Source organism: Syngnathus typhle, linkage group LG8 (genome assembly GCF_033458585.1).
Source record: "Syngnathus typhle isolate RoL2023-S1 ecotype Sweden linkage group LG8, RoL_Styp_1.0, whole genome shotgun sequence".
NCBI lineage: Eukaryota > Metazoa > Chordata > Actinopteri > Syngnathiformes > Syngnathidae > Syngnathus > Syngnathus typhle.
This window is the reverse complement of record NC_083745.1, coordinates 8,390,988-8,414,348: the sequence shown is the minus strand read 5'-3', so window position 1 is coordinate 8,414,348 and position 23,361 is coordinate 8,390,988. Positions and strand designations below refer to the sequence as shown.

Genomic DNA, 23,361 nt, shown 5'->3' with positions numbered 1-23,361 from the left:
GGTTTTGTTACCGACTTTAGACTGGCCCAGCTTCTTTCAATCTGCAATTTGCCTGCAGTATAAACCCACTTACCTCCTCATAATCGTCTTCAAGCAAAAACGTACAGCTCATTTATTCTTTTATACAGGTACATTTCCTCGGTACAAAGACTGATTAATTAATACATTGCAAGTCTTTAACATTTGCTTTCCTTTCCACACGCAGCTGTGAGAGGGAAACATTGAAAGGTATTTCTCTTACACAGAAACATGGTCAGAGCTGATAAGGCCAGTGACTCTCTCGAGAAAAAGACTTATTTCAACCGAGCACAGCAAGATGTCTTGTTGCCTGTTAGTTTAACACACTGTAAGCCCCTCCCAGTGCAGCGACAACACATCTGCTACATCATGCTTATAAATTCCTTTGCTGCCACTCTTAGATACCCTAAAGTTAAAAGAAGGTATAGGACATGGTGCAAAAATAATTCACAAGATGTATAATGCATAGATTGGTATGTGCTGTATCATTCAGTTAGTATACTCTTTCTTAAATATTAATATCACCACTGATTATGGTCATTTATATATATATACAGTATATATTCAAACAAACAGTAGACATTGCTCCAAATGCTTTCACTGCTTCATAAACAGAGATCCTATTTAAATTGTTTGGTGGTTGTCACTCGTTCAGAGTAATTTACCCTGCTGCTTGATGATCAATGTTTAATAGTCAAGGATCCCTCTCATCACAGTGGAAATCCGAGCCACATTAATCCATACAGTCCTGTGTATTGTGGATAACACGTTGACTTGACAAGTGTTTCTTAAAGCTGCTTCCAGTGTCTGGGTTTATCCTCTACCTGGAGTTACTGGTCTCTGCCAGTCTGTTGTTCATAATGCCTAGGGCTCCCACTCCCCCGGAGAAACCATTTTGGCGTGAGCTGCCACAAACCGTCCTGGGATAGCCATTAGCCGACTCAGAAAGCTGCTTCTGCATTATGGCCAGTGACACCTTGTTGGAAGCAGCCAAGTCTTTCATAGAGATCATCTCCCCGGACATTCTGCGGCCTTCTGTGTCACTGTCGCACGGTCCGTATGGCGGATGGCGACCCTTGGAACCCGGTCGGATTGCGTTACGTCTGCCCAGGAAGGTGCTGGCCTTATTACAACGCTGGCAAAACAAGCAGCTCATCTTCTCTAGCAACCAGTTGAGCACCTGCTTGATAACAATGGAGATGACATTGAAGAGCGAGTAGATGCAGCACACTCCTGTTAACATGAAGAAGAAGTTGGCCACCCGGTAGAGACCTTGGTACTCATAAGATGCAGTTTGACTGCTTACAAAGTCCCCAAAGCCGATGGTGCTGAAGGTCACAAAGCAGAAGTACAGCGAATCTAAGTAGGTCCAGCCCTCCACAGGGCTATACATGGCCGAAGCACAGCAGGAGATGATGATGGCTGATAGGGCTAGAATCAGCATAACGTGGTAAACGGAGGGTTTCCAGCCAGGTAGACAGAAAGCCGAGAAGTCCCGGTGAACCCCTGGTGGGAGCAGGCCGCTGTTTCTGATCCGCCGCTCCCTCACGGCTTTCATGACAACCGCAAGCAATGTGATTATTCGCTCCAGAAAGAGATTGAAGAAGAGAATCGTGGCAGCGCAGCCCAGGAGCCCGTAGAAGATCAAGAACACTTTGCCTGCAACTGTCACAGGGGTTGTCATCCCAAAACCTGTATAGAGAGAGGACAAAAATCCAAATTAGAAGGTTAATTCTTTCTGTGGTTTGAATCTTGGTTGGTGTGGTCAGAGTAAGAGGAGGAAAAGTATATGTACTTTTGGGGAAAATAAATTTCAAGGCCTGGGCAGTGTAAACAAAGCGTGGGTGGGGTATTTCAACATAATAGTCCTAGATTGAGGTCACAGTTAATTACACCTCAAAGGTTTATGACTGGCCTATTAACTGTAAGAACCTCCGTTGTGTGGCTCTTGGGACATTGAGCTCCTGTGACACACAATCGGACTGGATAATAATAAGGCGGGGTTTGTAGTGTGACCTGGCTGTCTTGCCAAATGGCCATTGTGGTGCGTGTACAGGTTTTTCAAGACAAGAAATTCAAGTTCAAACCTGGATGATTTGTCACTATTTACATTATTCACACAGCCTGTTCTTCAGTATTTAGTTTCATGCGCCCTGAAGTTTCAATTTATATTCATTTTTCTCCTGTCCATGTGATGCCACTTCTTGTTAGTCTTGACGTTTTAGTTTCACCCGGTGTTTTCATCTCTCTTTCAGTGTCTGACAAACGATTGGTTACGTACTGCTGATCTTGTTGAATGTATGCTTATACTGTTGAAGGCAAAATTCAAGGACAAAGGGACAAATTGGGTTGACAATAATGTCTGTAAAACATCTTAGCTAAGCTTATTTAACCCCAGTTTTAAAGCATGGCTCTCTACCATCATCTGATTTCCTAGTCAATTACATTAAGTGTTCAAGACGGGAGAGGCGTGCTTGTCATTCTTAAGTGTCACAGGTGGGGCTCTGAGATAACCTCTATGTGACAGATGTTTTAGTGCAGAAAATTTTCCCCGCCATCTAAAAGGCTTATACTGCATACTCATTTTTCATGTGCCCTTATAGTTAGTGGTAAACCTGTGATCAACTGTGAGAAGTAGAATTTTGTAATGTATCTAGACTGCAAAGAGAATTAGTAGTAGAAAAATAGAACAGGCTAAGCTAACTGTTGACTGTTTTCCAAAGGATCATTGTCCAGGATATGCTTCCAGTTGGGCTTTTGTTGACTTTGATGGAAAGGGATGAAAAATGCTTTGGGCCGATTGTTGGTATTAGTGTTTTGCATTTAAGGTGCAAATATTCACCCACAACCATCGAAGGATTGAACTTTGAGGATGATTAAAAAATACCATGCAGTGTAATAGGCACAAGCCCCCTAATACAACAGTTTCACAGTCCACGGCAAAACAATCTGTATTTTATACTTTATGCACTGACAAGCAGCAGTCGGAATACACACTCACACATATACTCTCACGTATTGAGCCGTATGCATGGTGTGAAATCAACATTTTCTTGATCTTTATCACTTCTGGGCTTCGATTTTTCCATCATGGAATTTTGAGTCTCCTTTGAGGAAGCACTTTTTTATCCATTTAGGTATTGAACACCTTTATAACCACCCTTGGCCAGTCATACATGACATCAATATGGAGACATCACTTCCTTTATGGTACCCAAAATGGTTTTATCGACCTTATCTTGCTCACTGACAAACACTCTCGTGAGGGCTGTTGACATGCTGGGTCGTTTACTGTCGATCTGTACTGATTGGCACAGATGCTTTCAAAGATACAACAGAGAATAAAACCTCACACAGAATGGAGAGTTTGCACAACTGCGCTCCAGTATGCATTATCCTAATAAAGTTGACAGCGAAAAAAGGTGATGGCTAGCTATTCCCCAATTTAACCTCTGAGATGAAAACCTTTGAGCATCATATTTTTAATTAATTAGCAGGCCAATTCTCTTGCAGCCCAAGTGAAACCTTAACGTCTTCTTCTAAGCAAGCGGAGCGCATCTTGCGCACCCGTCTCTCATTACCAAGCAAATGACCTAAGAGAGGAAAAAGGCACTCGGCATCGATTGAGCGCGACATTACAGAGTTATTACGCCAAAGCAGAGTGTCAAAACGGATTAGTGATAACAGAACAAGAACAGAACTACACCTGGATGCTTCAGGATGATTTTATTCACAAAGATTCCTGATTAGATCCGGAAGTCGACAGCAGCGACTAATGATGCCGCCGACCTCGGTGATAATATTCTATCTTGCACCAGCCAAGAGGAACCATTTAACTCAGCAGAAACGGATAAGAAAAACATGTGTGTGCTAATTCCACCAGAGCTCATAGAAACATATTTATTCATCACCATTAACTGTGCTCATCTCCACACCAGAATGATCTTAATAGCTAATGATTCTTGCAAATGTAATTATACTCCAGAGATTCATGCAGGAACAGCAATTTGTATCAATAATTTACCATTTGGCAGATTTAAAAGCAAAAGAAAATGCTGAATTGGTTATTAGGCACAGAGTGGTAAAAATGGGCTGTATCAAAACAAAGCAGATTTCTGGACTGTGTGATTTGATCACATGTGCTCAGCAACAATTCTAGCGGGCGACAGTTTATAGCGGGTTCTCTCTTGCTAGGCTCTGATGACAAATTACAATGACTCATTTAAGTCAAAGCTCTCCAGACTTCTTTTGCCCTAATCAATCAATAACATAGTTCAACACAAATGCCCTTGGCAATATTAAATTAAGTTTAAAAAAAATCTGTAAAAAGTATATGTAATCAAAATATCTGAGCATTAAAATTGCATAGATATTTATAAAGGTGGAATTCAAAATATTTGATAACTTGCTATGAGGTGTATTTGTGTTCAAATCTGACTCGAGGAAACATTCCAAGCAAGGGAATAATTGATAATGTAACTATGATCTCCTTTAGATATATTGAGCCTGGAACTTTAATGTCGTAGTTCCCTGTTTCTTCCATTTATGTTTATTTTCCAGAACCAGCAGGGAGCTCTTTAGCGGTAAAATTGTGCTGTAGATCCTGCTGTGTCTTAATGCACCAAACTGAGAAACAAAGCGCAACACATTAACTGGTGGTGGAGTACTTAGAAGGTAAAGATTTTGATTTTTTTCCCCCTCATGTATAGTACCAGAAAATGGTCTTGACTGCTTTCCTGAAGAAGTGAGCCAAAACAAAAATCTTTACATTACACTGAATTTTTGAAATTGCAATTGGGGTCTAGTTAGTTCAGGTTTATTCCCAATTTGAATTTTTTGTCGGCTGATACTATATTTTACTTCCCACATTTCTTGTGTTTATTATCAATATTTGAATACATTGACATGGTGGCTTGATCATCTGCTGGTTGATCATCTCAAAGGTATTTGGACAAGAAAAATCGTGAAAATCCCATTCCGATCACTTTAAAAACAACAAACGGTAATCATCCGTCTGAAGCATTGATTCTACTGGATGAAAAACAGCCTCTCAAGGGCAACCGTCATTGAGCTGAGTAATTGTTGAAAGGGGTGTGTTTCAAAGTAGCATTGCGTCTGGAAGCCAGTGACTGTTTTTGTGCACATCTCCAAACTCCAAAGGGAAGAGAACCCCAAAGGTTTTCCAACTAACAGCTCAAACTGTGTCTTTCATTGGTGCCCTGTGTCTTCAATTAAAACGCTTTATAAACATGCTCCCAATCCAAATGTCTGCTTCCACAAGTGGGAATGATCCTAAATTGGTCAGAAGGACAAAGGAGCAGAATACAGCGGGTGTGCCCGCTACTCTGATGATTGTGTTTGGATGACCAACAGGAAATCATTAGTCATGGGGCAACATGGTGGGGGGGACAGGACAGAGAGGCCGAAGAAGAAATGAAAACAGACATCAGACCATCTGCTAAGGAGCTGCCAAGATTCTTGGCACTGAGAAGCATTCACACAATGTAAGCATATTGTGTATGCTCACATATACAGTGATGGGTTTTTTGTTTTGCCGCCACTGATATCAAGAATATACTCAGTCAAAATTATCTGCAAATGGTGACATGGATGTGCCCTTTTGTGGCCGCCAAGATGCATTCAGCCATCAGATTAATAGCTTCCCTCTGACAGAGCCATTGGCCTTGTCCTTGGCTTTTTCATGACACTGTCGGTGCCCTCAGTGTTTGAATATGAGCTGAGAGTCATAAAGCCTTCTGCTATTATCCCCACAGAGTAAACACACCTGTCCCTGTTGGAGCCGTCGAAAGACTGGCACTATGAGATCATGTTCAGCAGAAAAGTCGCTGACATAGCATCTCAATGGTGCTACATAAAATGTGAGGATCTGCAGGAAGCTCTTCAACAATATGAAAAATAGGACTATCAAAGCTTGCTCATGTAAGAAATAGACTGCGAAGCAACTTTAAAAGTGATTTTTTGTGTTGTAGCAGTGAAAAACTGCAAGCTGTCTCAGTTCCATGACGAAACAATGCTCGATCACCAGTAAATAGATTTTTAACTCTCTCATCAATCACTTAGTTGTTTTATTCCCAGTCCACAAGAGAGAAACTATCCAATAAGAGGTTAAATGGCCACAACATTAGATGCTCCTGCAGCCCAGCTACACAGTATCAAATCACAGAAAGGTTGAATGTATATATTATAATAAGTGAGTCATTTTGCCGTTTCTATTGATGCAAACAATTATATAGCAGCTGCACGAATAACCCCTCTGGCACCACATCATAAGGCAGAATATTGTCATGAAGTCCCCACCCCCCTTTACATTTTAGATTTGTTTATACAGATGAGTGGCCTGGATAAAAGTATCGTCTTTATCAGGCAGTGTAAAAAGCTTTTGATGAGCTCTCGTTGCAGATCCGTGCAATGATGTTGTTGAACATGATCCACTGCTGTACCTAAAGCGACCCCATTAATTGCTCAATGAGCTGATCTTTTTGGAGGTGTGCATTACAAATTAATGCCGCTCTTTTTTGCTTTTTATTGTGGCAGTAAACCTCTGACAAACCATTTCATGCCATCTATAAGCATCTTTGAAACTGTGTACATAAGAGCTTGAAAGCTATTTCAAAAAGAAATATCAACCAAGAGCTTCAAAACGTGAGTATCCTCATAATGAACGTCGGAGCACAGCAATTTGGGGTAAAAGAAAAACATAACGGAGGCAATCCGGTAAATCCAACCCCCTGAGAAGAAGTCAGGCTCAGCCAGGTGAAACGAAAACCAAAGAGAGGCATCAGGCCACGGCAGCTGAAGGAGCGGAGGAAACGTAGTTATTTCCCCCAAGGAATAACCCTTTGCCCGTAATTGTTTTTGTTTTTTTCCAGATCATTTCTATTTTCTGTTAAACCACACTGTCATGTTTATTCTCATCAGCTGATAACTTTTAGAATCATTCACACAGCCTGTTTCATTTTAGGGCAAATGGATGACTGCCAAACAGCACACTATTTGGCAGTCATCCATTTGCTGCTGGCGTCTTACCACCGATACCTATTAAGGCTGACTCGAGGAGGCAGGTCTCTTCACTAGGTATTATTGTTCTTTGTAAAGGCACATCTTTCTTTATTCCTCTCATTAAATAAAGTGTCTGGCGACAGAATTTTTGTATGTAATGCGAGCGCAGACTTGCATTTCAACGTTCCACATCATCCACTGACAATACTTTTTGCTTAGCACGTAAAAGGTGGCATCTTTGTAGTATATTAATGATTCACAGGATAGATTCATCGTTGACACCCCAAAAAAACCCATCTTCACTTGCTGTCCAGATTTGAATGAAAGAGGGTCAGGTGCCCGCAGGGTGCAAAGAACACACAGAGAAAATTGTCGCTTTGCTCTGCTGATGCACAAAGCACAATGAGTGAAAGGATAATCATTACCAAGAGGGAGCTTTGGAAAAATCTACTGTCTTCTCTAAACTGTTCTTGGGATCACTTCAGTGCCATGATTTGAGACTGTGAGTTACTGTATGTGGGCGGGTGGACGCCCTCGCTTGTCAGCATAGATTTATGTCCCGCAGTGATGCTGCAGAGGTGTGTGTGGATACATATAGAGGGCTTCATTGTCGATCTTATTATAAAGATCTTATCATTTAAGTTTTACTTCTTAAAACAATTTACTATGTGTTTATTTGTAATCTGTGATGGTGTACAATTGGTCCAATTTAGGGTTCTTAAGTTCTGGGCTTTGGCAGAGCTCGGCATTGCACCATTGTTGTATTTTCCTGTGAATGGTTGAAGTTTGACAAAATGTGAATATTCTCCCTTGGCCTTCTAGAAAGATTGATTTTTATAGTCGGTTGTGATTGTTTTATTGGCTTTTCACTGCAAGGCTGTGACTAACGTGAGTTGTTTTTTGTTGTCATAGTTACGATAAAAACGTATTCCCTGAAATGTCACGCATGAACTTTGAAATTGCATTGTAATCTACTATTCTCTTTGATTTGTTAGTCAGACCGACTGTTAGATAAACAAAACAACAGACATTTAGAACTGATTCACTTTTTGGTTTAAGTGGATATCCGAATGATTCTATTGTCGCCAGAAATATTTTAATTTATAATAATACAAACTTCCAGCATCATCTTGGACGATTACAGTTGATATGAATTCTCCTTTAACTTAGTGTCCTCTACATGAAAACTATTTTATGCTGAGCTCAGCACTACACACTATCTAAAGAGACCCCCAAGAGTTGCTGTGACTGCAGGTCCTCTGTTGTCCATTTTTAACAGTGACATTTCACCTGACTCTGTCATTTCACAGAGTAGCATAGCACATCTAAGGAAACAAGAGGGCAGGATGACGTGAGCTGCATAAATAGTAGCTCATATTGAGAAGCTTGTTAAAAGGAACTGGAAAAGGTACTGTGCTGCATTTTGCTCTAGTCATACATACCAGTATGCAGTTGTCCTAATTATAAAGTTTTGTGACGGCATCAATTTGACCTTGGGATACATTTTCATTTTTTTTCTAATGGGAAAACCAGCAACTAACATGCTTGTGTGTGTTGTCTCCTGGTACTTTGGCTTAATTCTCATTCCAAAAGCATGCAAATTGGTTTTACTGAATTGTATAAGCTCTGGCCTACCCTTAGGCCCTTTTAAGGAAAGATGCTGTAGAAAATCGATGGATGGATTGATTTTTAATCAGTTGTACAGCAAGACTCAGAAAAGGCGCAGATGTACTTGCATCAAAACAAATTCCAAGTATTTCTAATTGGCATCTGGGATTGTGGATTCATGTTCAAACCTATTTCAAAGCCCAGTACAAGATGACCTCATTGATCACAAGCATCAGTATAAGCAAGCAACAGTAATAACCACACAATTGGCTTACTGCCAGCGAGGAAGCACTGAACTGTTTACTGTTGATAAAAACATGATTCATTTAACCTATTAGATTGCTTGAATGCCAAAATTCATGTTCCGTTATTCTGAGGTCACGTTTGTCTTTTGACCGTACATAGAACTCATTCATGTTTTTGTGTTTGGCCTGGGTAGTTCAAGCGTGTACCCGAGTAAGCCAATTCATTACTTTTTAATGAATGTGCACTGTATTGCTTATCTGATCTTTTGATTGGTTGCTCACTTTGATCTTCATTCTAAATGAAGTATTATGATAGAATAGTTGAGTGTTTTATTTTGGCACCATCCCCTAGCTTTTACAGTCAACTAGTTGTCCTTTGGCTTAATAATGCATTTATGGTGTCAGTCAATACATCATGCGCTTTACCACATTTTATATAGCCAGTTATTTTTTATAGGCATCGTGAATACTGTCATATATATGATAAGTATTTTTATCACTCTGTCAAACTACATATATGACCAGAACTAATTTCCCTAAACTATCTGGTTTAGGTATCCTTAAATGTAAAGATCCACTCAGTTCCGTTTTGTTTTCTCCGGTTGCTGAGGGATGCGATACATGTGTCACTTTGTAATCTAAGAAAGCACAGCAATCAGATGAAAGCTGCATTTATTTGTCTGTCATCATCTGCCCCAGTTAAATAGGTACTTGCATGATTTTGTCCTCCAAAATCAGTGCCATTAAAACACCATAGGCATCATGGTTACATAAAATGCTCTATCCTACAGTTGCAGCGCCACGCACACGCCGCATCGACATAAAGTGCACATTACGGTGAGAGCCATTCGCCCGATGAGACCACCTTAATTACTTTATTGTGGCATCCACCTGGATTCATATGACTGACATGCTGTGCACCTGGATGGTAGAAAGGCTCCGGTTATCATGCTGCTTCTGCTTCACATCCCCAAACAAGGGCTTGTTTTACACCATCTTACCTTCCCCACACCATTAGGTACACCTGCACTGTCAAATGGGAGCCATTAGAAATCATTAACATATTTTTTTTTTAGTTTTAATGTTCACTGTCTAGAGATTATGTTGCTCTAACATTAACTGATTACTATGGTTGTAGTTTCTTGTGGGGTAGGACTCAGAGAATCTATCTGAATTGCTGCTTTGAGCCAGCAAATAATGCTGTTAGTTAGTGTTGCCACAGCACTGATGTGGCTTAACTTCTATTTTGTGTACATCAGGGGTGTCAAACTCATTTTTGTCACAGGCCGCATCATAGTCATAGTTTCCTTCAGAGGGCCATTATGATTATCAACGTCTTCTATATACAATATAGGCTACAAAATAAACTGAGGAAAAACTAGTTGTGAAATCACAGACGAGTAAAAACGATTCAAATTTCTTTAAAAGACAAATGGTAATAAAAATTGCAAGCACTATCTCTATTTCTTTAAAAATGAAGACAATTTAAAATTTTAGTAATGACACAAAGTCGATGCAAAACATCTCTTTGCGGGCCACAAAAGATTATATGGTGGGTCGTATCTGGCCCCCGGGCCTTGGGTTTGACACCTATGTGTTGCTAGGGCTGTATCAACCGCACCTTTGCTGGTTGCGCCCAATTCATAGTGTAGTGCAATTCATGTTGCCTGAATTCCACCAAGGCATGATTATTTAATGGTCTAATAATGAACTGTATTTTTTTAACAATTAGATTATTTCTTAATAAGTGTTCCCGCATGTTTCTATTTGTAACATTTTAAGTCCTCTTATGAGAGTAAATGAAGTGGGGAAAAATACTGGAAAAATCCTTTTGTATCATTTGATTAGATCACAAAAATTAACCACACAATATTTGTATAAAAAGCACTCTTATCCAGATCATCAGTAAAGTGTATGTTTCGCAAGTCATAATGGCGGCTATGAAAAATGGGTCATTCAAAAAATAAAAGCAAGTGGTGAATTTTGCTCAGTACTGTACGCTCAAATAATACCTCTGACAGTGTCAATCAAAATGCATTTTTAAAAATATACTTTTAAATATAAATAAATAAATAAATAAATAAATATAAATAAATAATATATGAAATTGTCCATCTGACCAGTGAACTGTGCTTCTGTTCCTTGCCTACACTTGATTTCACTGTGTGGGTGGCTGTAAGTGTGATGGAGGCGGAAGCCTGCCAGAGGGCAAAAAGGGGAAGGGGAATAAACCCATGTATAAACCTGCAGCTGAATATGATACGAAAAACTACTCGAACTGGTTTGAACCTCTTCATCACCGAACACACACCTGATTCCTACCGTGAGCACTTCCAAAGAACAAAGATAATCTCTAGGATGCCACTGAAGCATGGAAATTAGCAGAAATTAGATCTTGAGCCCCATAAATAGATTTGGAGCTGTTCTAATTGGCAGCCATCAGCTATCAATCAATCTCAGAGGGTATAAATAGCAGCTGTATTATTAGAAATGACTGTTTACTGAACTCACTCAAGTGCCCCTTTTAATGAAGAGTAAATTCTCTTCGAGGAAATCTAAAGCGGGACAACACAGATGCGTTGGCTGTATGAGCAAACAGACACTTGGGGGATCTGTAAGACTATAGGAGTGTATGGCTGAGTCACTTAGTCATGTCTTTGCCATAATATCTCAGATAGTATATATTTTCAAAAATGTTCTGCCTTTTTAAATAGTCCAAAGTTGTCACATTTACGACCTCATGGACTATATGCTACAGCCAGTTACAGCATGACCAATGAGTAAACCAGCTCAATACGTCTTCCCGATTGCTACTGATGCATCATCTGTGATTTACCGTGTGCTGGTCTTGTTCCAAGATATCACTGTTTTTGTCAAGAGATAACCCGGGTGAACTGGGAGAAGTATTATTGCTTGTATAGAGCTACTGCCCTGATGTATCTTATAATAGGTTATGATCTTAAATTTACTGTCAAAGCCAAATCTCATTGGGCCACCACTTTTGTCATTGTTTTTGCAGTATTGGGGGGCATCAATATTAGAAAGCTCATGTATGATATTAAGTAAACAATGAGGGCCTAGTTGCCATAATTAACATTTTTTGTTATTTGCAGTTTTATAAATGTAACATGTAGTTACTGTTAGTTTTCAAAAGCAAATTTAATCAGTTTGTAATTTGTTCGTTTTCATTAACTAAAATAATGACATAAGCACACAAACATATCCATCCGTCAGTCCGCCTGTCAGTCCGTCCATCCATTGTTCCATACCATGCAAAGGTCAGAGGTAGCGGCTGGAGCTGAAAGCAGACTGCATGTTGGACCAATTGCCAGTCAATCGCTGAGTGACTGAACAGCTCAGTGACATAACAAAAAAGGTTGAGTGAGGCTCATTTTGCTGAGAAATCGTCCAAAAAATGATTTTGCCCTTATTGTGACAGCTTTGGCAGAAACGACCTTTCTCCCATGATTGCACTCTGCGATATTCCCCTAACACACCAAGTGTAGGCTGACCAAATGTAGGCAACTTTCCTCCTTGGCAGCCATATTGCGGTGCCACATTAAGATGAGAATCAACTCAGCGGAACTGAATCCTCTTCGGGAACAAAGTTGGAGCTGGAAGTGCTTGGGAGGATTGTCTAAAGCTGCTGGGGGATGCCGCTGTAATAACACCTTGTGTGGGGAGGCCCCATATCCCTTTCATATCAGCAGCTCATAGCGCAAACAAGCCAAAAGGGTTGGGGGGTGCTATGCAGATCAAAGCGAGATGGAAATCCAAACAGAAACCCATGCAAGCCCTTGAAACACTTTAGAGAGAACCTCCGAATCAACCCCCTTTTTTTTTTTTTCTTCCCCTCCCACCAGACAGACGGCTGAGTCAGTTTATGGGTTGTGTTTGTCGGGGGCAAGAGTGTGCGACAAATGAAGCACAAAGGATTTTAAGCAGACACACAAACACAGCTTCAACCTCAGCGAGTGAGCTGAGTGTGTGTACCGCCCTGGAGCTTTTTGCTTGTGTGTTTTATGTGAGAAAAACTGCAAGGTGTGCAAGGAGAACATCAGATAATGCTTTTTGCAAGGGGGATTGTTGTGTGTATACTCTGTATATACAATATGGTTGTGTGCAGAGGGCAAAGGCGGAGAGTGATTATGTCTCCCTCATATGAACACCTGAGCTCACCTCCTCCACGATTTAACTTTCTGCTCCCAGGTGGGAGAGCAGGCATAAGATATTAGCCATCATACATGCAGGTCATCACCACAGCATTGGCCCGCGGGATATCCCGGGAGGGACACTTGCTCTTTTCTGACCTATTGCATGAGTAAATGTTACAGGGGGTGGTTTGGGAGGGGATGCAGAATGGGGCACTGGATGACATTCCAGTTGGTTTGAATGGAAATGTGGCAAAAGACTGCACCCATGGGTGCTGTCCTATAGCTAGAGATGAGTGTGCTGTTCCAAATGGCAGTCAGTCAGATGACAGCCCCTTGCCAACAGCCCCTTCACAGCCAAAATGTAACACATGACTTGGAGAAAAAAAAAGCAATGCCTGCATCTGTTATAATCTGCATGTAAGCCTGTATAAGAAACCTGTGGGATAGAAACCCACATCTATCAATCTCGACATCTATGTTATTGCACTGATACGTTGATATGTTCATTTGGGTGATTTTATTTAAGTTTATTTGCGACAGGTGTTGCTGGAAATGTAGTTTACAAAGTGCATGCTTATGTTTTCATCAGGCCTGTGTGTTGGAATGCATAAGGAAATCACAATGCTCTCCAGTGAGAATTGACTATATTGACTATATCATACATAGAGAGCGAAAGATACCTCGATAGCCAGTAGTTAGTTAGTTAGTTAGTTAGTTAGTTAGTTAGTTAGTTGGTTAGTCGGTTAGTTGGTTAGTTAGTTGCTTGCATAGTTGGTTGGATAGATAGTTGGTTAGTTGGTTGGTTGCATAGTTGGTTGGATAGATGGTTAGTTGGTTGGTTAGTTGCATAGTTGGCTAGATAGATAGATATAGAGATGGATAGAGAGATGGATGGATAGATGGATAGAGACCAGCAATGCATATTGACAGGATTACCGTACATGCACTCCCACTAGATGGCAGAATGTATATCATTAACCTGATTTTCACTTTTTGTTCATGTCATGTTGCAGCTGTTTTCAAAGTGCTGGATAAATAAGGATGAGCTGACTTGAATTGAGTTTTATAACATTTCGTGGGGTGGCCAGCCATGTACTTTGGCTCACTTAAGTTTGGGAAACACATTTTGAACGTAAATAATGAACTTAAATGTAAAAATCACATGTAGTTTCTTATTTAAGTGTGTTTCTCGGTATGTTAGAAAATTAATAGTAGCAAAGACCATTCAGGATGCAAAGATCAAGGAAAGGACTTTATGATGCATCTATGATAAATCATCATAAAAGATTCTAAATCACCCACCTATGGTTGACACCACTGTTCCAACAAAGTAAAAAGCCCCTGTAAAATCCCATCGTGGTCTAAGAGCATCAGCTCGGATCCCAGCGGCGAAGGCTGCCTCGTACTCCCGCAGGAAAGAGTTAAGCTCCCCCAGGCTGATGTTGAAGGTCTCGCTGAAGTTGCGGAGCGTCCCGTTCCAGCGGCCGTGAGCCTGCAGCTCGGAGGGCCTCTCGATGGCAGAGAAGACCGCAGCGCCGCACAGCAGGTAGATGATGACGAGGAGGGCGAGCAGCACGAAGCGCCCGTTGTCCTCGTTCAAGTGCAAGGAGCGGCAGTTTTCCAGACGATGGCCGGTCATCATCCAAATTTCAGCACCACTCGCGCGTCGGACAGCGACAAGCTCCACGTCGGCGGAGGCATCAAAAGCAACGTGTGGGCGCTCACTGCACCGCCGTCACTGCACTTCCCTGGGATGCCTCTCATTCAAGTGCCACGGCACCCCGTCCCATGGCGGAGGGGGCATCAAAGAAGCTTCGCTTGGGGAAATCCAGCACTTTGCACGCACCGAGCGAGAGTTAAGGAGAAAAAACACCGGTGCATTGTCTCATGCTTGATCCCAGCACGCGATTGTTGCCCAAATCGAACCAGGAATCCAAAAGAACGAGTAATGAGAGTAGTAATAAATAGTCATGTCTTGATAATAAAAAATAAATAACAACGGTGGATACGATAAAGCTTTCCACTGCGTGCCCTGCGCCAAAAAATATTTCACGCGAAGGGGAAACGCAGGAGCTGCAGACTGCACTGGCTCACTGGCGCGCAAATGACGAGCTCATTCCACTTTACCATCTCGCCACAAGAGAAAGGCACCCGACTGCTTTGTTGCATGGAACGTGTGAATGCAGACCACAAAAGTGCGTACGTCGTGTGCAGACCACAAAAGTGCGAACGTCGTGTGCCCAATATGCTTTTCAAAAGTTTTGCAGAAAGCTTTGAGCGTTTTCAAAGCGTCTTGACAAAAACACGTGAAATGACCACCTTTATACATGTGCAAAAGCAGCTTTTTCTTAATTATTTTTTTTTTTTAATAAGTAATAATGTTTTATTTATTAAGTTCTAACTGGGAATGACACTGGCTGGACAGCATTGAGATCCTGAAAAGTGAGTGGGGTCAATCCTAAATTGTTTAAAATATTGATAGTAGATGTAAATACCATTAAATAAATGTTAGAATTCTGAACTGTTGTCTCATCACCATCTTTTGATCACAAAATCAAATGTATTAGTTATAGAGTACAACAAAAGCACAGGAATTAACCTTGCTGTTCCAATATTTTTGGTGGAGACTTGTATACTTCTTGCAGTTTTTCTGCTTGATGAGCATTTACAGGGGCTTCAATTAGTGCCCACTAAAAGAACAGTATGTGTGTGTTACACCTTGGCAAAATCAATGGTGACCTCAAACTGCTGATCCATGAAGATGGCCAAGTAAGTATTGACTATTTCTTTCAAACATGAACGCTTGGATGTATGTGTTCCAAGAAACTCTCACTTTGTCACAGGAAGGAAGAAGACGATCAATGTGTTGTGTGACTGGGAATAATTTGGAAAATTGTAGAAAATTAGAGACTGCACATGTGGAAAATCTACTTTTGGAGTTTCCAAAGAGAGGACACGAGTGCTTATCCTGATTGCAAAATACTGCAGGTAGCTGGTTTGCCTTTTCTAATCGAATTAATAAATACAACCCCTTGATCCTCACGCTCCGCCCTCTATAGTTTCTTCTCAGGGTTATGTGGAGGGGCAAGGTCATTCCAAGATTTAATAAAAATGAAAACACTGCTTTGAATGTTAGCGAGACAAAAAACAACATTATTTATACACTTGTTTACAAAGTTATACCTTTTAAACTTTCAATATCAAACCAACAAGAGTAGCAACGTTGAAGTATGACCATGTTGGTGTCATGGTAAATCAATTCATGTATTACCGTTGTTTTTTTTCCAGCAGATCAAAATCAAGTCACACGCAGCAAAGTGTCCATCAAAGTAAAGCGGTATCGAATTAGAATTTGCATAGTAAAGTAATTGACTCGGCTTCGAGCTTGCACACATTTGTTGGAGAAGGACCCACTTGCAAGTCCCGTCCGTCAGCAAATGCTGAGCCGTGTCACTAATTTCAACAGCGCAAGCACCCAAACCATGGTAGCCCATAAGTGTACGATTACAAGAGATACAGAGGACATGTGGGCTAGACAGAGGTGAGGTTATCCTTCAAAATGCTGCAGGGAGAGCAGCTCCTCCAATGAATAATGATGAGAAAACAAGGGAGGACACACATGCACGTAGACTGAGAAATGAAGCAGCTGAGGGAGGGAGGGGGAGAGGGATTTCCTTTCACCCTGCTGAACGAAAGCGGCCTCGCCATCATTTCGAGGTGGAACCGACCCTTTGTCATCCAGGAAATAGTCGGGAGACAGGAATGCTCAGTGGTGGAATGGGATCTGATGAGTCCCGTGAAGTTCTCTAAAGGAAGGTTAAGACAGGACACTTGCCTGGTTACATTAAAATAAATTAGCGTTTATTGATCTAGCTCTGGCTTGACAAAGCAAATTAGGCCAGTCCTCTGAGTGTCCGGAAGAACACCACACAAAGTCATTTGTCATGGTGGTTTGAAGCAAAAATGAGAATGAGTAAAGAAGATGGGACTTGAATCTAGAAACTGTGGATTAGTAGACCAGCAGCACTTTAGCTTTCAGGCTGCTGGAATGTCACTTTTTTAACGAGGGAATTGCCAACCATGAGTCTCGTGCTTCATGAGATATTGTGGTTTGGTACACAAACGCCATAAATAATAAAGGCGTCTTTGATAACATTGGTAAGTGAGTGTCTGCCAGGCATTTCAATTCACTTTGACTGAAGCAAACAAAAGATTCATACTCCCAAATCGTATACATTTTTCTTTTTTTTCTTTTCGGATGTGTTGCTTGATCAGAATCATAAAGCTTTGCCTTTTCAGTGTGCTTTGCTTTTAAGTGTGTCGCTGGTAAATTGCAGCCATGATTACTAACTTATTTAACATTATTTATTTATTTATGCATACATTATATTGTCATAAATGATGCACAGTGAAAATACAAAAGCTTGACAGCCACCCACACTCCATTTGGGTACTTTTAACTGCTCTTTAAATGTAGAGCTTTAAATGGCAGAGGAGGAAAAGGGCCAACAATCTAACAACCCGTCGTGTTTTGTAGAGTAGTAACACTTTGTTTCTCAAGTGGCAACAGTGATTCATCGGCGTGAAGGAGCCAAGAATGTGTGACTGCATCGCTCACCGTTTGTCGTCTCTTCCCAGAGCTTCTCGCATATCGGGGGAAATGAAATGAACGTTCAGCCCAGTAAGCAAAATTCTGCATTTATATTGATTTAGCCCTGAATGCGTGTGAGTGTTTTGCAATTTTGTGTTAAACGTCCCTTGATGACACACTGTGTGACCAGAGTCCAGTGAAATCATGGAGGTGGACATTGGAAGGATTGCTGCAGTGTTTCATCCGCCCACCTTTTCTACAGCTCTCAGTGGAGAGGAGTCACAAAACTAAATATGCCTCAACTTCCCGATAAGCAACATAAATGTCCTATTCAACAAACATTTATATTCCTGCTTTTTATGTGTGACTCAAATTGATGAGGCAGAGCTACTCTGCATATTTGAAGAAATGCACCTCAATGAGGTCAAGTAAGGTTAAGAGTCACCCTGAGATTCTTCTCATTTCAGGAAAAAAAGCTGATGGGACATGTTCACAATTCCCAGGCTGCACCGGTGGATGCTGCGATTTTCCTGAAGCAGCAGATGTCTCAGTCAAGTCATTTTAAGTGGCACTTGCACAACCACAACAGTGCAGCTCTCCGTTGGGTCTTTTATTTGCCTACAAATTTAATACTAAGCAACTATTATTGGGTGAAGCAAGTGGCAAGTATACCATCACAAGAGGCATGGCAATAATACAGTAAATAATAACCCCAAATTAATGACTAAAGCTGCATAGAGGGTTAATTTAGCAATTTAATATTTTTTAATAATACATCTAATATTTGAGGTTCCTTATTTAACTTTTAAAAACAAAATATTTATTTTTATACTAGTCCATTCGGACTAGAAGTATATTTTTCTTACCGCTGTTGCTAATGAGATAATGCTATTGTTTCTAATTCTAACGCCAGTGAGTTTTGTTTCTCTCTTACTTCTTTTACCAGAAGAGGGAATTGCCCACGGGAAAACAAAAATCAATTGGAACCTATAGATTCTTCACGTTATGAGAAGAGGTCCTGAAAGCTTCGACTCACAGAGCCCACCGAGACTTTCAGTTGTACAGTGAAGGGAAACTAACTTGGTCCGATGCATTCATCATGCTGACAGACTCCAATAGGTTTCCTCTCCTTTCCTTCCATACGGGCTCTCTGTTTTCTCATTTAGATTTCTTGGTGTGATAGAATCAGCAAGTTTAAAATGCACACAAACAAATTATAAACATAATAGCAAGTTGCAAACTTGGGTTGTCAAATGAAATTTGATTATAAAATGACAGCATATAAAAAAAATGATGCATACAGAAGCTAAACTTGGACACAATAATGAAACGTTTACGCAAAATTTGAACGACTGCTATTCAGCGTTCAAAACTGTTCAGAATCACAAACTGGATGTTCAGCAGATGTGAAGGGCCCGAGGGAGTTGAACACTATGTCATGTTGTCGCAGCATGGACACTGTGTCTTCATCAAGCGATTGTGAAAGCTCGCTGCCCATGAGAGGAAACAAGGTTTTGACAAAGCCGACAGTGCACTTCATTCACTTAACAATGATAACAAAGCATTTTACATTTGTACTTGCATAGAATGAAAACTCAAATAAAAAGAACTACAAAAGAGCCTTTTTGATATTGATGGAGTTGCGTAATACAGCATACATCTATGAGAGTGTCCATCAAAATTGAGCTTTTTTTTTTCCATTTGGAGCTTTTTTTTGTTTTGGATGTCATGTGCAGGTCTGAGATTTTAAGTTGACACTGCGATAGGTACGAGTGTATGAATAGTTTAATTTTTTTATGCTAGTGCTCATAGCAACAAAAAAATCTTTGCATATTTTCCATAGAATAAACTCCGACAATACAGAATATCAATAACTTGGTGTAGTCTCAGATTATTCACCCCAGGTAGTTATATTAGGTTTAACAAAGCATAAAAATAAACACCCCTTAATTTTCACAATCCCTAGCAGTCTGTTTACCTTGTAAAAATCGGCAAAGTTCACGAAGAGCTGAATTCACTGTCACCCATAAGTCAAAGCAAAAAAAAAGGAATGTTTGGACAACACCATATCTCAAAGTGCCAATGTAATCCATCAACTGTATTCGGAATGTAGCCGGGGGGGTTTGAGATTTTGACGGATGCTTCATTTCTCCCTACAGGCCCCTCTTCCACTTCAATAGTTTCTCCCTCCATCTTAGACCCGCTGTCAGAACGGGGAAGGTGGGGAGCGAATGACAGTTATCAGCGGGATTGCTTTTATCATCTTACACAAAGCATCACTTTAGTATTACCACAGGCATGATGATGAGTGAGCAGATAACAACTCCACTCTGTTAATACAAGGTCACATGTGCAAACGTCCTCTTTTTGTCCAAGCCTATCGGAGGGCGTAGACTTAGACAACTGCATCTTCTTCGCTGGCAGATGCCTCGTTGTATCCCCGAACATTGGAGTGTATCTATCTGAACATGTGGTCGTGGCCTTGTACAAGCTAATAGGCGTTGAGAGATAAGGCTGAGGCCAGCAGTCGTTTTATTCAGTTTCTCCCTTCTGTCACTCCGTCATTACATATTACGTCCCTGTTGTAAAAATTTGACGACCCCATCTTTCACTTATAGCATATTTAAGATAACAACTCGCATAGGACAGTTTTGTATATTATGGATCATCAAGTTTCATGATATCAAGTTTCTGTTGCACGCAGATTTCAGCTTTAATCAATTTACAACCAAGTGCACAGTTCCCTGCAGAACGGCAAAAATAAATGGTACATATGTCTCCAAAGCGTTCATTTTATATTTTCTGGAAGCCTCGTTGATCTTATCAAATGATTAAAAAAATTATAGACGAAAAATGAGAAAAAGATCTATCGAGCTATTCTGTGAATTTCCTCTTGTAAAAAATACGCCTGTGGTATTTCTACTCAATATTAGCGGAGACAAAACCAAAGGTCATACATCATTTTGAATTCAAATAAAATTTTGGAAAAAATACACCCATACCAAATTTCAAAACACATATCTTGTCAAGCTACGGCATACAATGAATATGAAAATTCGAAACACTCCTGTTCGAATGCTCGCTTTTTGTGCGATAGAAAAACGAGACCCAGATAAGTAATTTCAAGATTTTCTCCACCATTAGTTTGACTGCTAACGTATGCAACACAATAACTGGGATCAGAGATTTCCCGTTGACACTTTTTCTTTAGATTTTCTTTGTTCTTTTGCATTTCACAAGAGGGCACCAGAAATAGTGAGATTGACCACAGAACCAGAAATAGAACTTACTGCGGTCCTCAGTGTATACGTTCTATGCTAATGAGTGGTTGAGGGAGGGGCGGGGATGAATATGCAGCTTTTCTGCACCATGGTGTTCATGCCATCTGGAAATGCCACTGGCTCTGTCCACTGAGGAAGATGGCAATCCGACTGCTAGAAATGAGTGTTACTGTGACGAGTGCAGCCTTGTGAGAAATTGGTCCCTGCTTCATAAAACATCTTCATTTAGCCATTTCTTCCCAAGGAGCTGTTGTAGCTTTGCGATGCATATGCACTCCATCACTCGGAAGCCCAAACAATTATGAGAAGAATTACGTCCTCATATGTTCTCATATCTCCCTCTTTCTCTCTCTTTATATATAGTCATTTTTTTCCCTTCCAATGCAATGCAGCATGACAGCAAATTTCAGCAGCTAAGTCAGCATCGCCTATGGGTAAGAGTCATCCTTTCTTGCTTCCCGTTGGGATTATAAAGAACGTTATTCTCCTGATTGATGACACAAAAGGTAGAATTTTAAAAAGTAATTATTTCCTAAGGGGCAGTGGGGGACTGATTATTGTGTGAATCCCTATCGCGGCAAATTCACTCTTCCATTCCTAGTAAAAGACTGTGATTTATCAGTTCACCATCATAAGCTCCTGATTAGTTTTCATGAGCACTCTACACTGGCAAGTTGAAAACATCAGCAATCGTGAGTTTTGCTCATAGCGAATCTTGTTCCATCCCACACTTATGTCACATTTATTTATGCATGCTGGGACATGATGCATGACTGTAAGCCAGCTTGTGCAACAAGACAACACCCTGAAGCTCAAACAGTAGAAGTCATTATGGGATATAAAATTTACGGTTTTATTTCTGTGAAAAAAACTTTACAGTAAAAAATTCATAGAAATTTATTAAATGAAACTCAAAGATTATAATCATTCCCCCTCGTGCTTTTGACACAGTGTCCATGTGAGAGATGACATTTAAATCATTTGACCTTCTGGTTTGCTACTTTCACTTGAAGAATGTTCACGTTTCGACAAAGTTCTCATTATGCCCCTCCTCTGTTCAAGTCTTTTTCACAGTTGTTTGAAAATATGTTTACATGGTCTTGTGGAACAGATGCTATTTACCAGTCGTCTATTGTTTCAGCCCGTGTCTAATACTCTTTTGCTTTTCTACTGTGAGTAGTGCAACATGTGCAAGCTGCTTCTCTGCAAAACTTCATGGCTTCATGGCGTTGGAAGGGAGCTTTGTTGTTGGTAACATCTGTGATGTCCCAAAATGACAAATTAAAAAGGGTTGCGGACGCAGTGGAATTGAACTTTTGTTGTTGCAGAATGACAATGATTTGGGGTTTGTTTTACTTATAGCCCGACTGGCAACAATATAACCATCTGCGCAAATTAATTTAGAGTCAATTACAATTGTGTCACAATTTCTGCTTTTACTGCGATAACAATGACAAGTTTCTGTATTGTGATCATGGTTTGGAGTGGCAAAATAGCTTTGAACCTCAGCCAGCTAAAGCTACCAAACACCAAAGAAAAAAAAGAAAAACACTTCTAAGATCATTTAACACAGCAATCAATATCAGTTACTTTCGTAACGGTAGAATACTTCATTTGGCTATTGTATTGGATCTCATTAAATTGTGCAGTCATAATGTTATGGACAGTAATTACGTTCTTTTTTTTTTACTAATATTTTGTGTGAACGTACACAGCAATACTCTTATCTTTGTAGTTAAAATACCAAATGCAAAATGAAGTGTTCTTTATGAAAAAAGCAAGGGATTGTTGTTGTATTTACATGATTTGGCTAAATGATCAATCCAGCAGAAATGCTTGCCATCAGCCTGCAAACATTTGGCCTCCATCACTGATTTCCATTTGGCAAAGGCCACATGATCATTTATTTGAATTAACATAATTAGTGCCCGCACTGTATCTTTTCCACTTCCTTGACACTGATGAAAATATGCGTTAATTCTACACTTGTTGGGGAACAATGCCCTTTAATGGCCACAAGTTTTTTGTTCATATGTAATGCTGTGCACAAACTGATTGTGCATTCAATCTGCCTTTTCCAGATAACATTATTGACATGAGGTCATCCGTCTTTCCATTTTCTATAATTCTCTCAATCAGTCTCATTATATTATGCATGTTAAATGCCATTTCAGCCATTGCATTGCGTACATAAAATTTCTCCTCTTAAGAAAACAAAACAAAAACAAGTCATTGTGCAATGAAGTGCAGCAATATACCGCTCTCTAGTGGACATCTCCCCCATCATTCAACAACCAAGTTGCCTTTTAATGCCAGATTGGAACTGACTGATCACTATTATTGATTAATTGATTAATATCCAACATTGCAAAATTGGGAACCAGACTTAGCAATACTCAATGATAACAAATAATAGACAGGTAATACTATAGGTGTACTATATT

General features: G+C 40.2%; 1 protein-coding gene across 1 annotated transcript; it reads right to left on the bottom strand.

The window, feature by feature from the left end:
- Positions 1-96: 96 nt before the first annotated feature.
- kcnk12 (potassium channel, subfamily K, member 12) lies at positions 97-14,687 on the bottom strand. Its single transcript, XM_061285367.1, has 2 exons — positions 14,348-14,687; positions 97-1,710 (listed from the first exon to the last, which is right to left on the bottom strand). The coding sequence occupies exons 1-2, from the start codon at positions 14,685-14,687 to the stop codon at positions 839-841; spliced, it is 1,212 nt and encodes a 403-aa protein (XP_061141351.1). The 3' UTR covers positions 97-838.
- Positions 14,688-23,361: the final 8,674 nt, after the last annotated feature.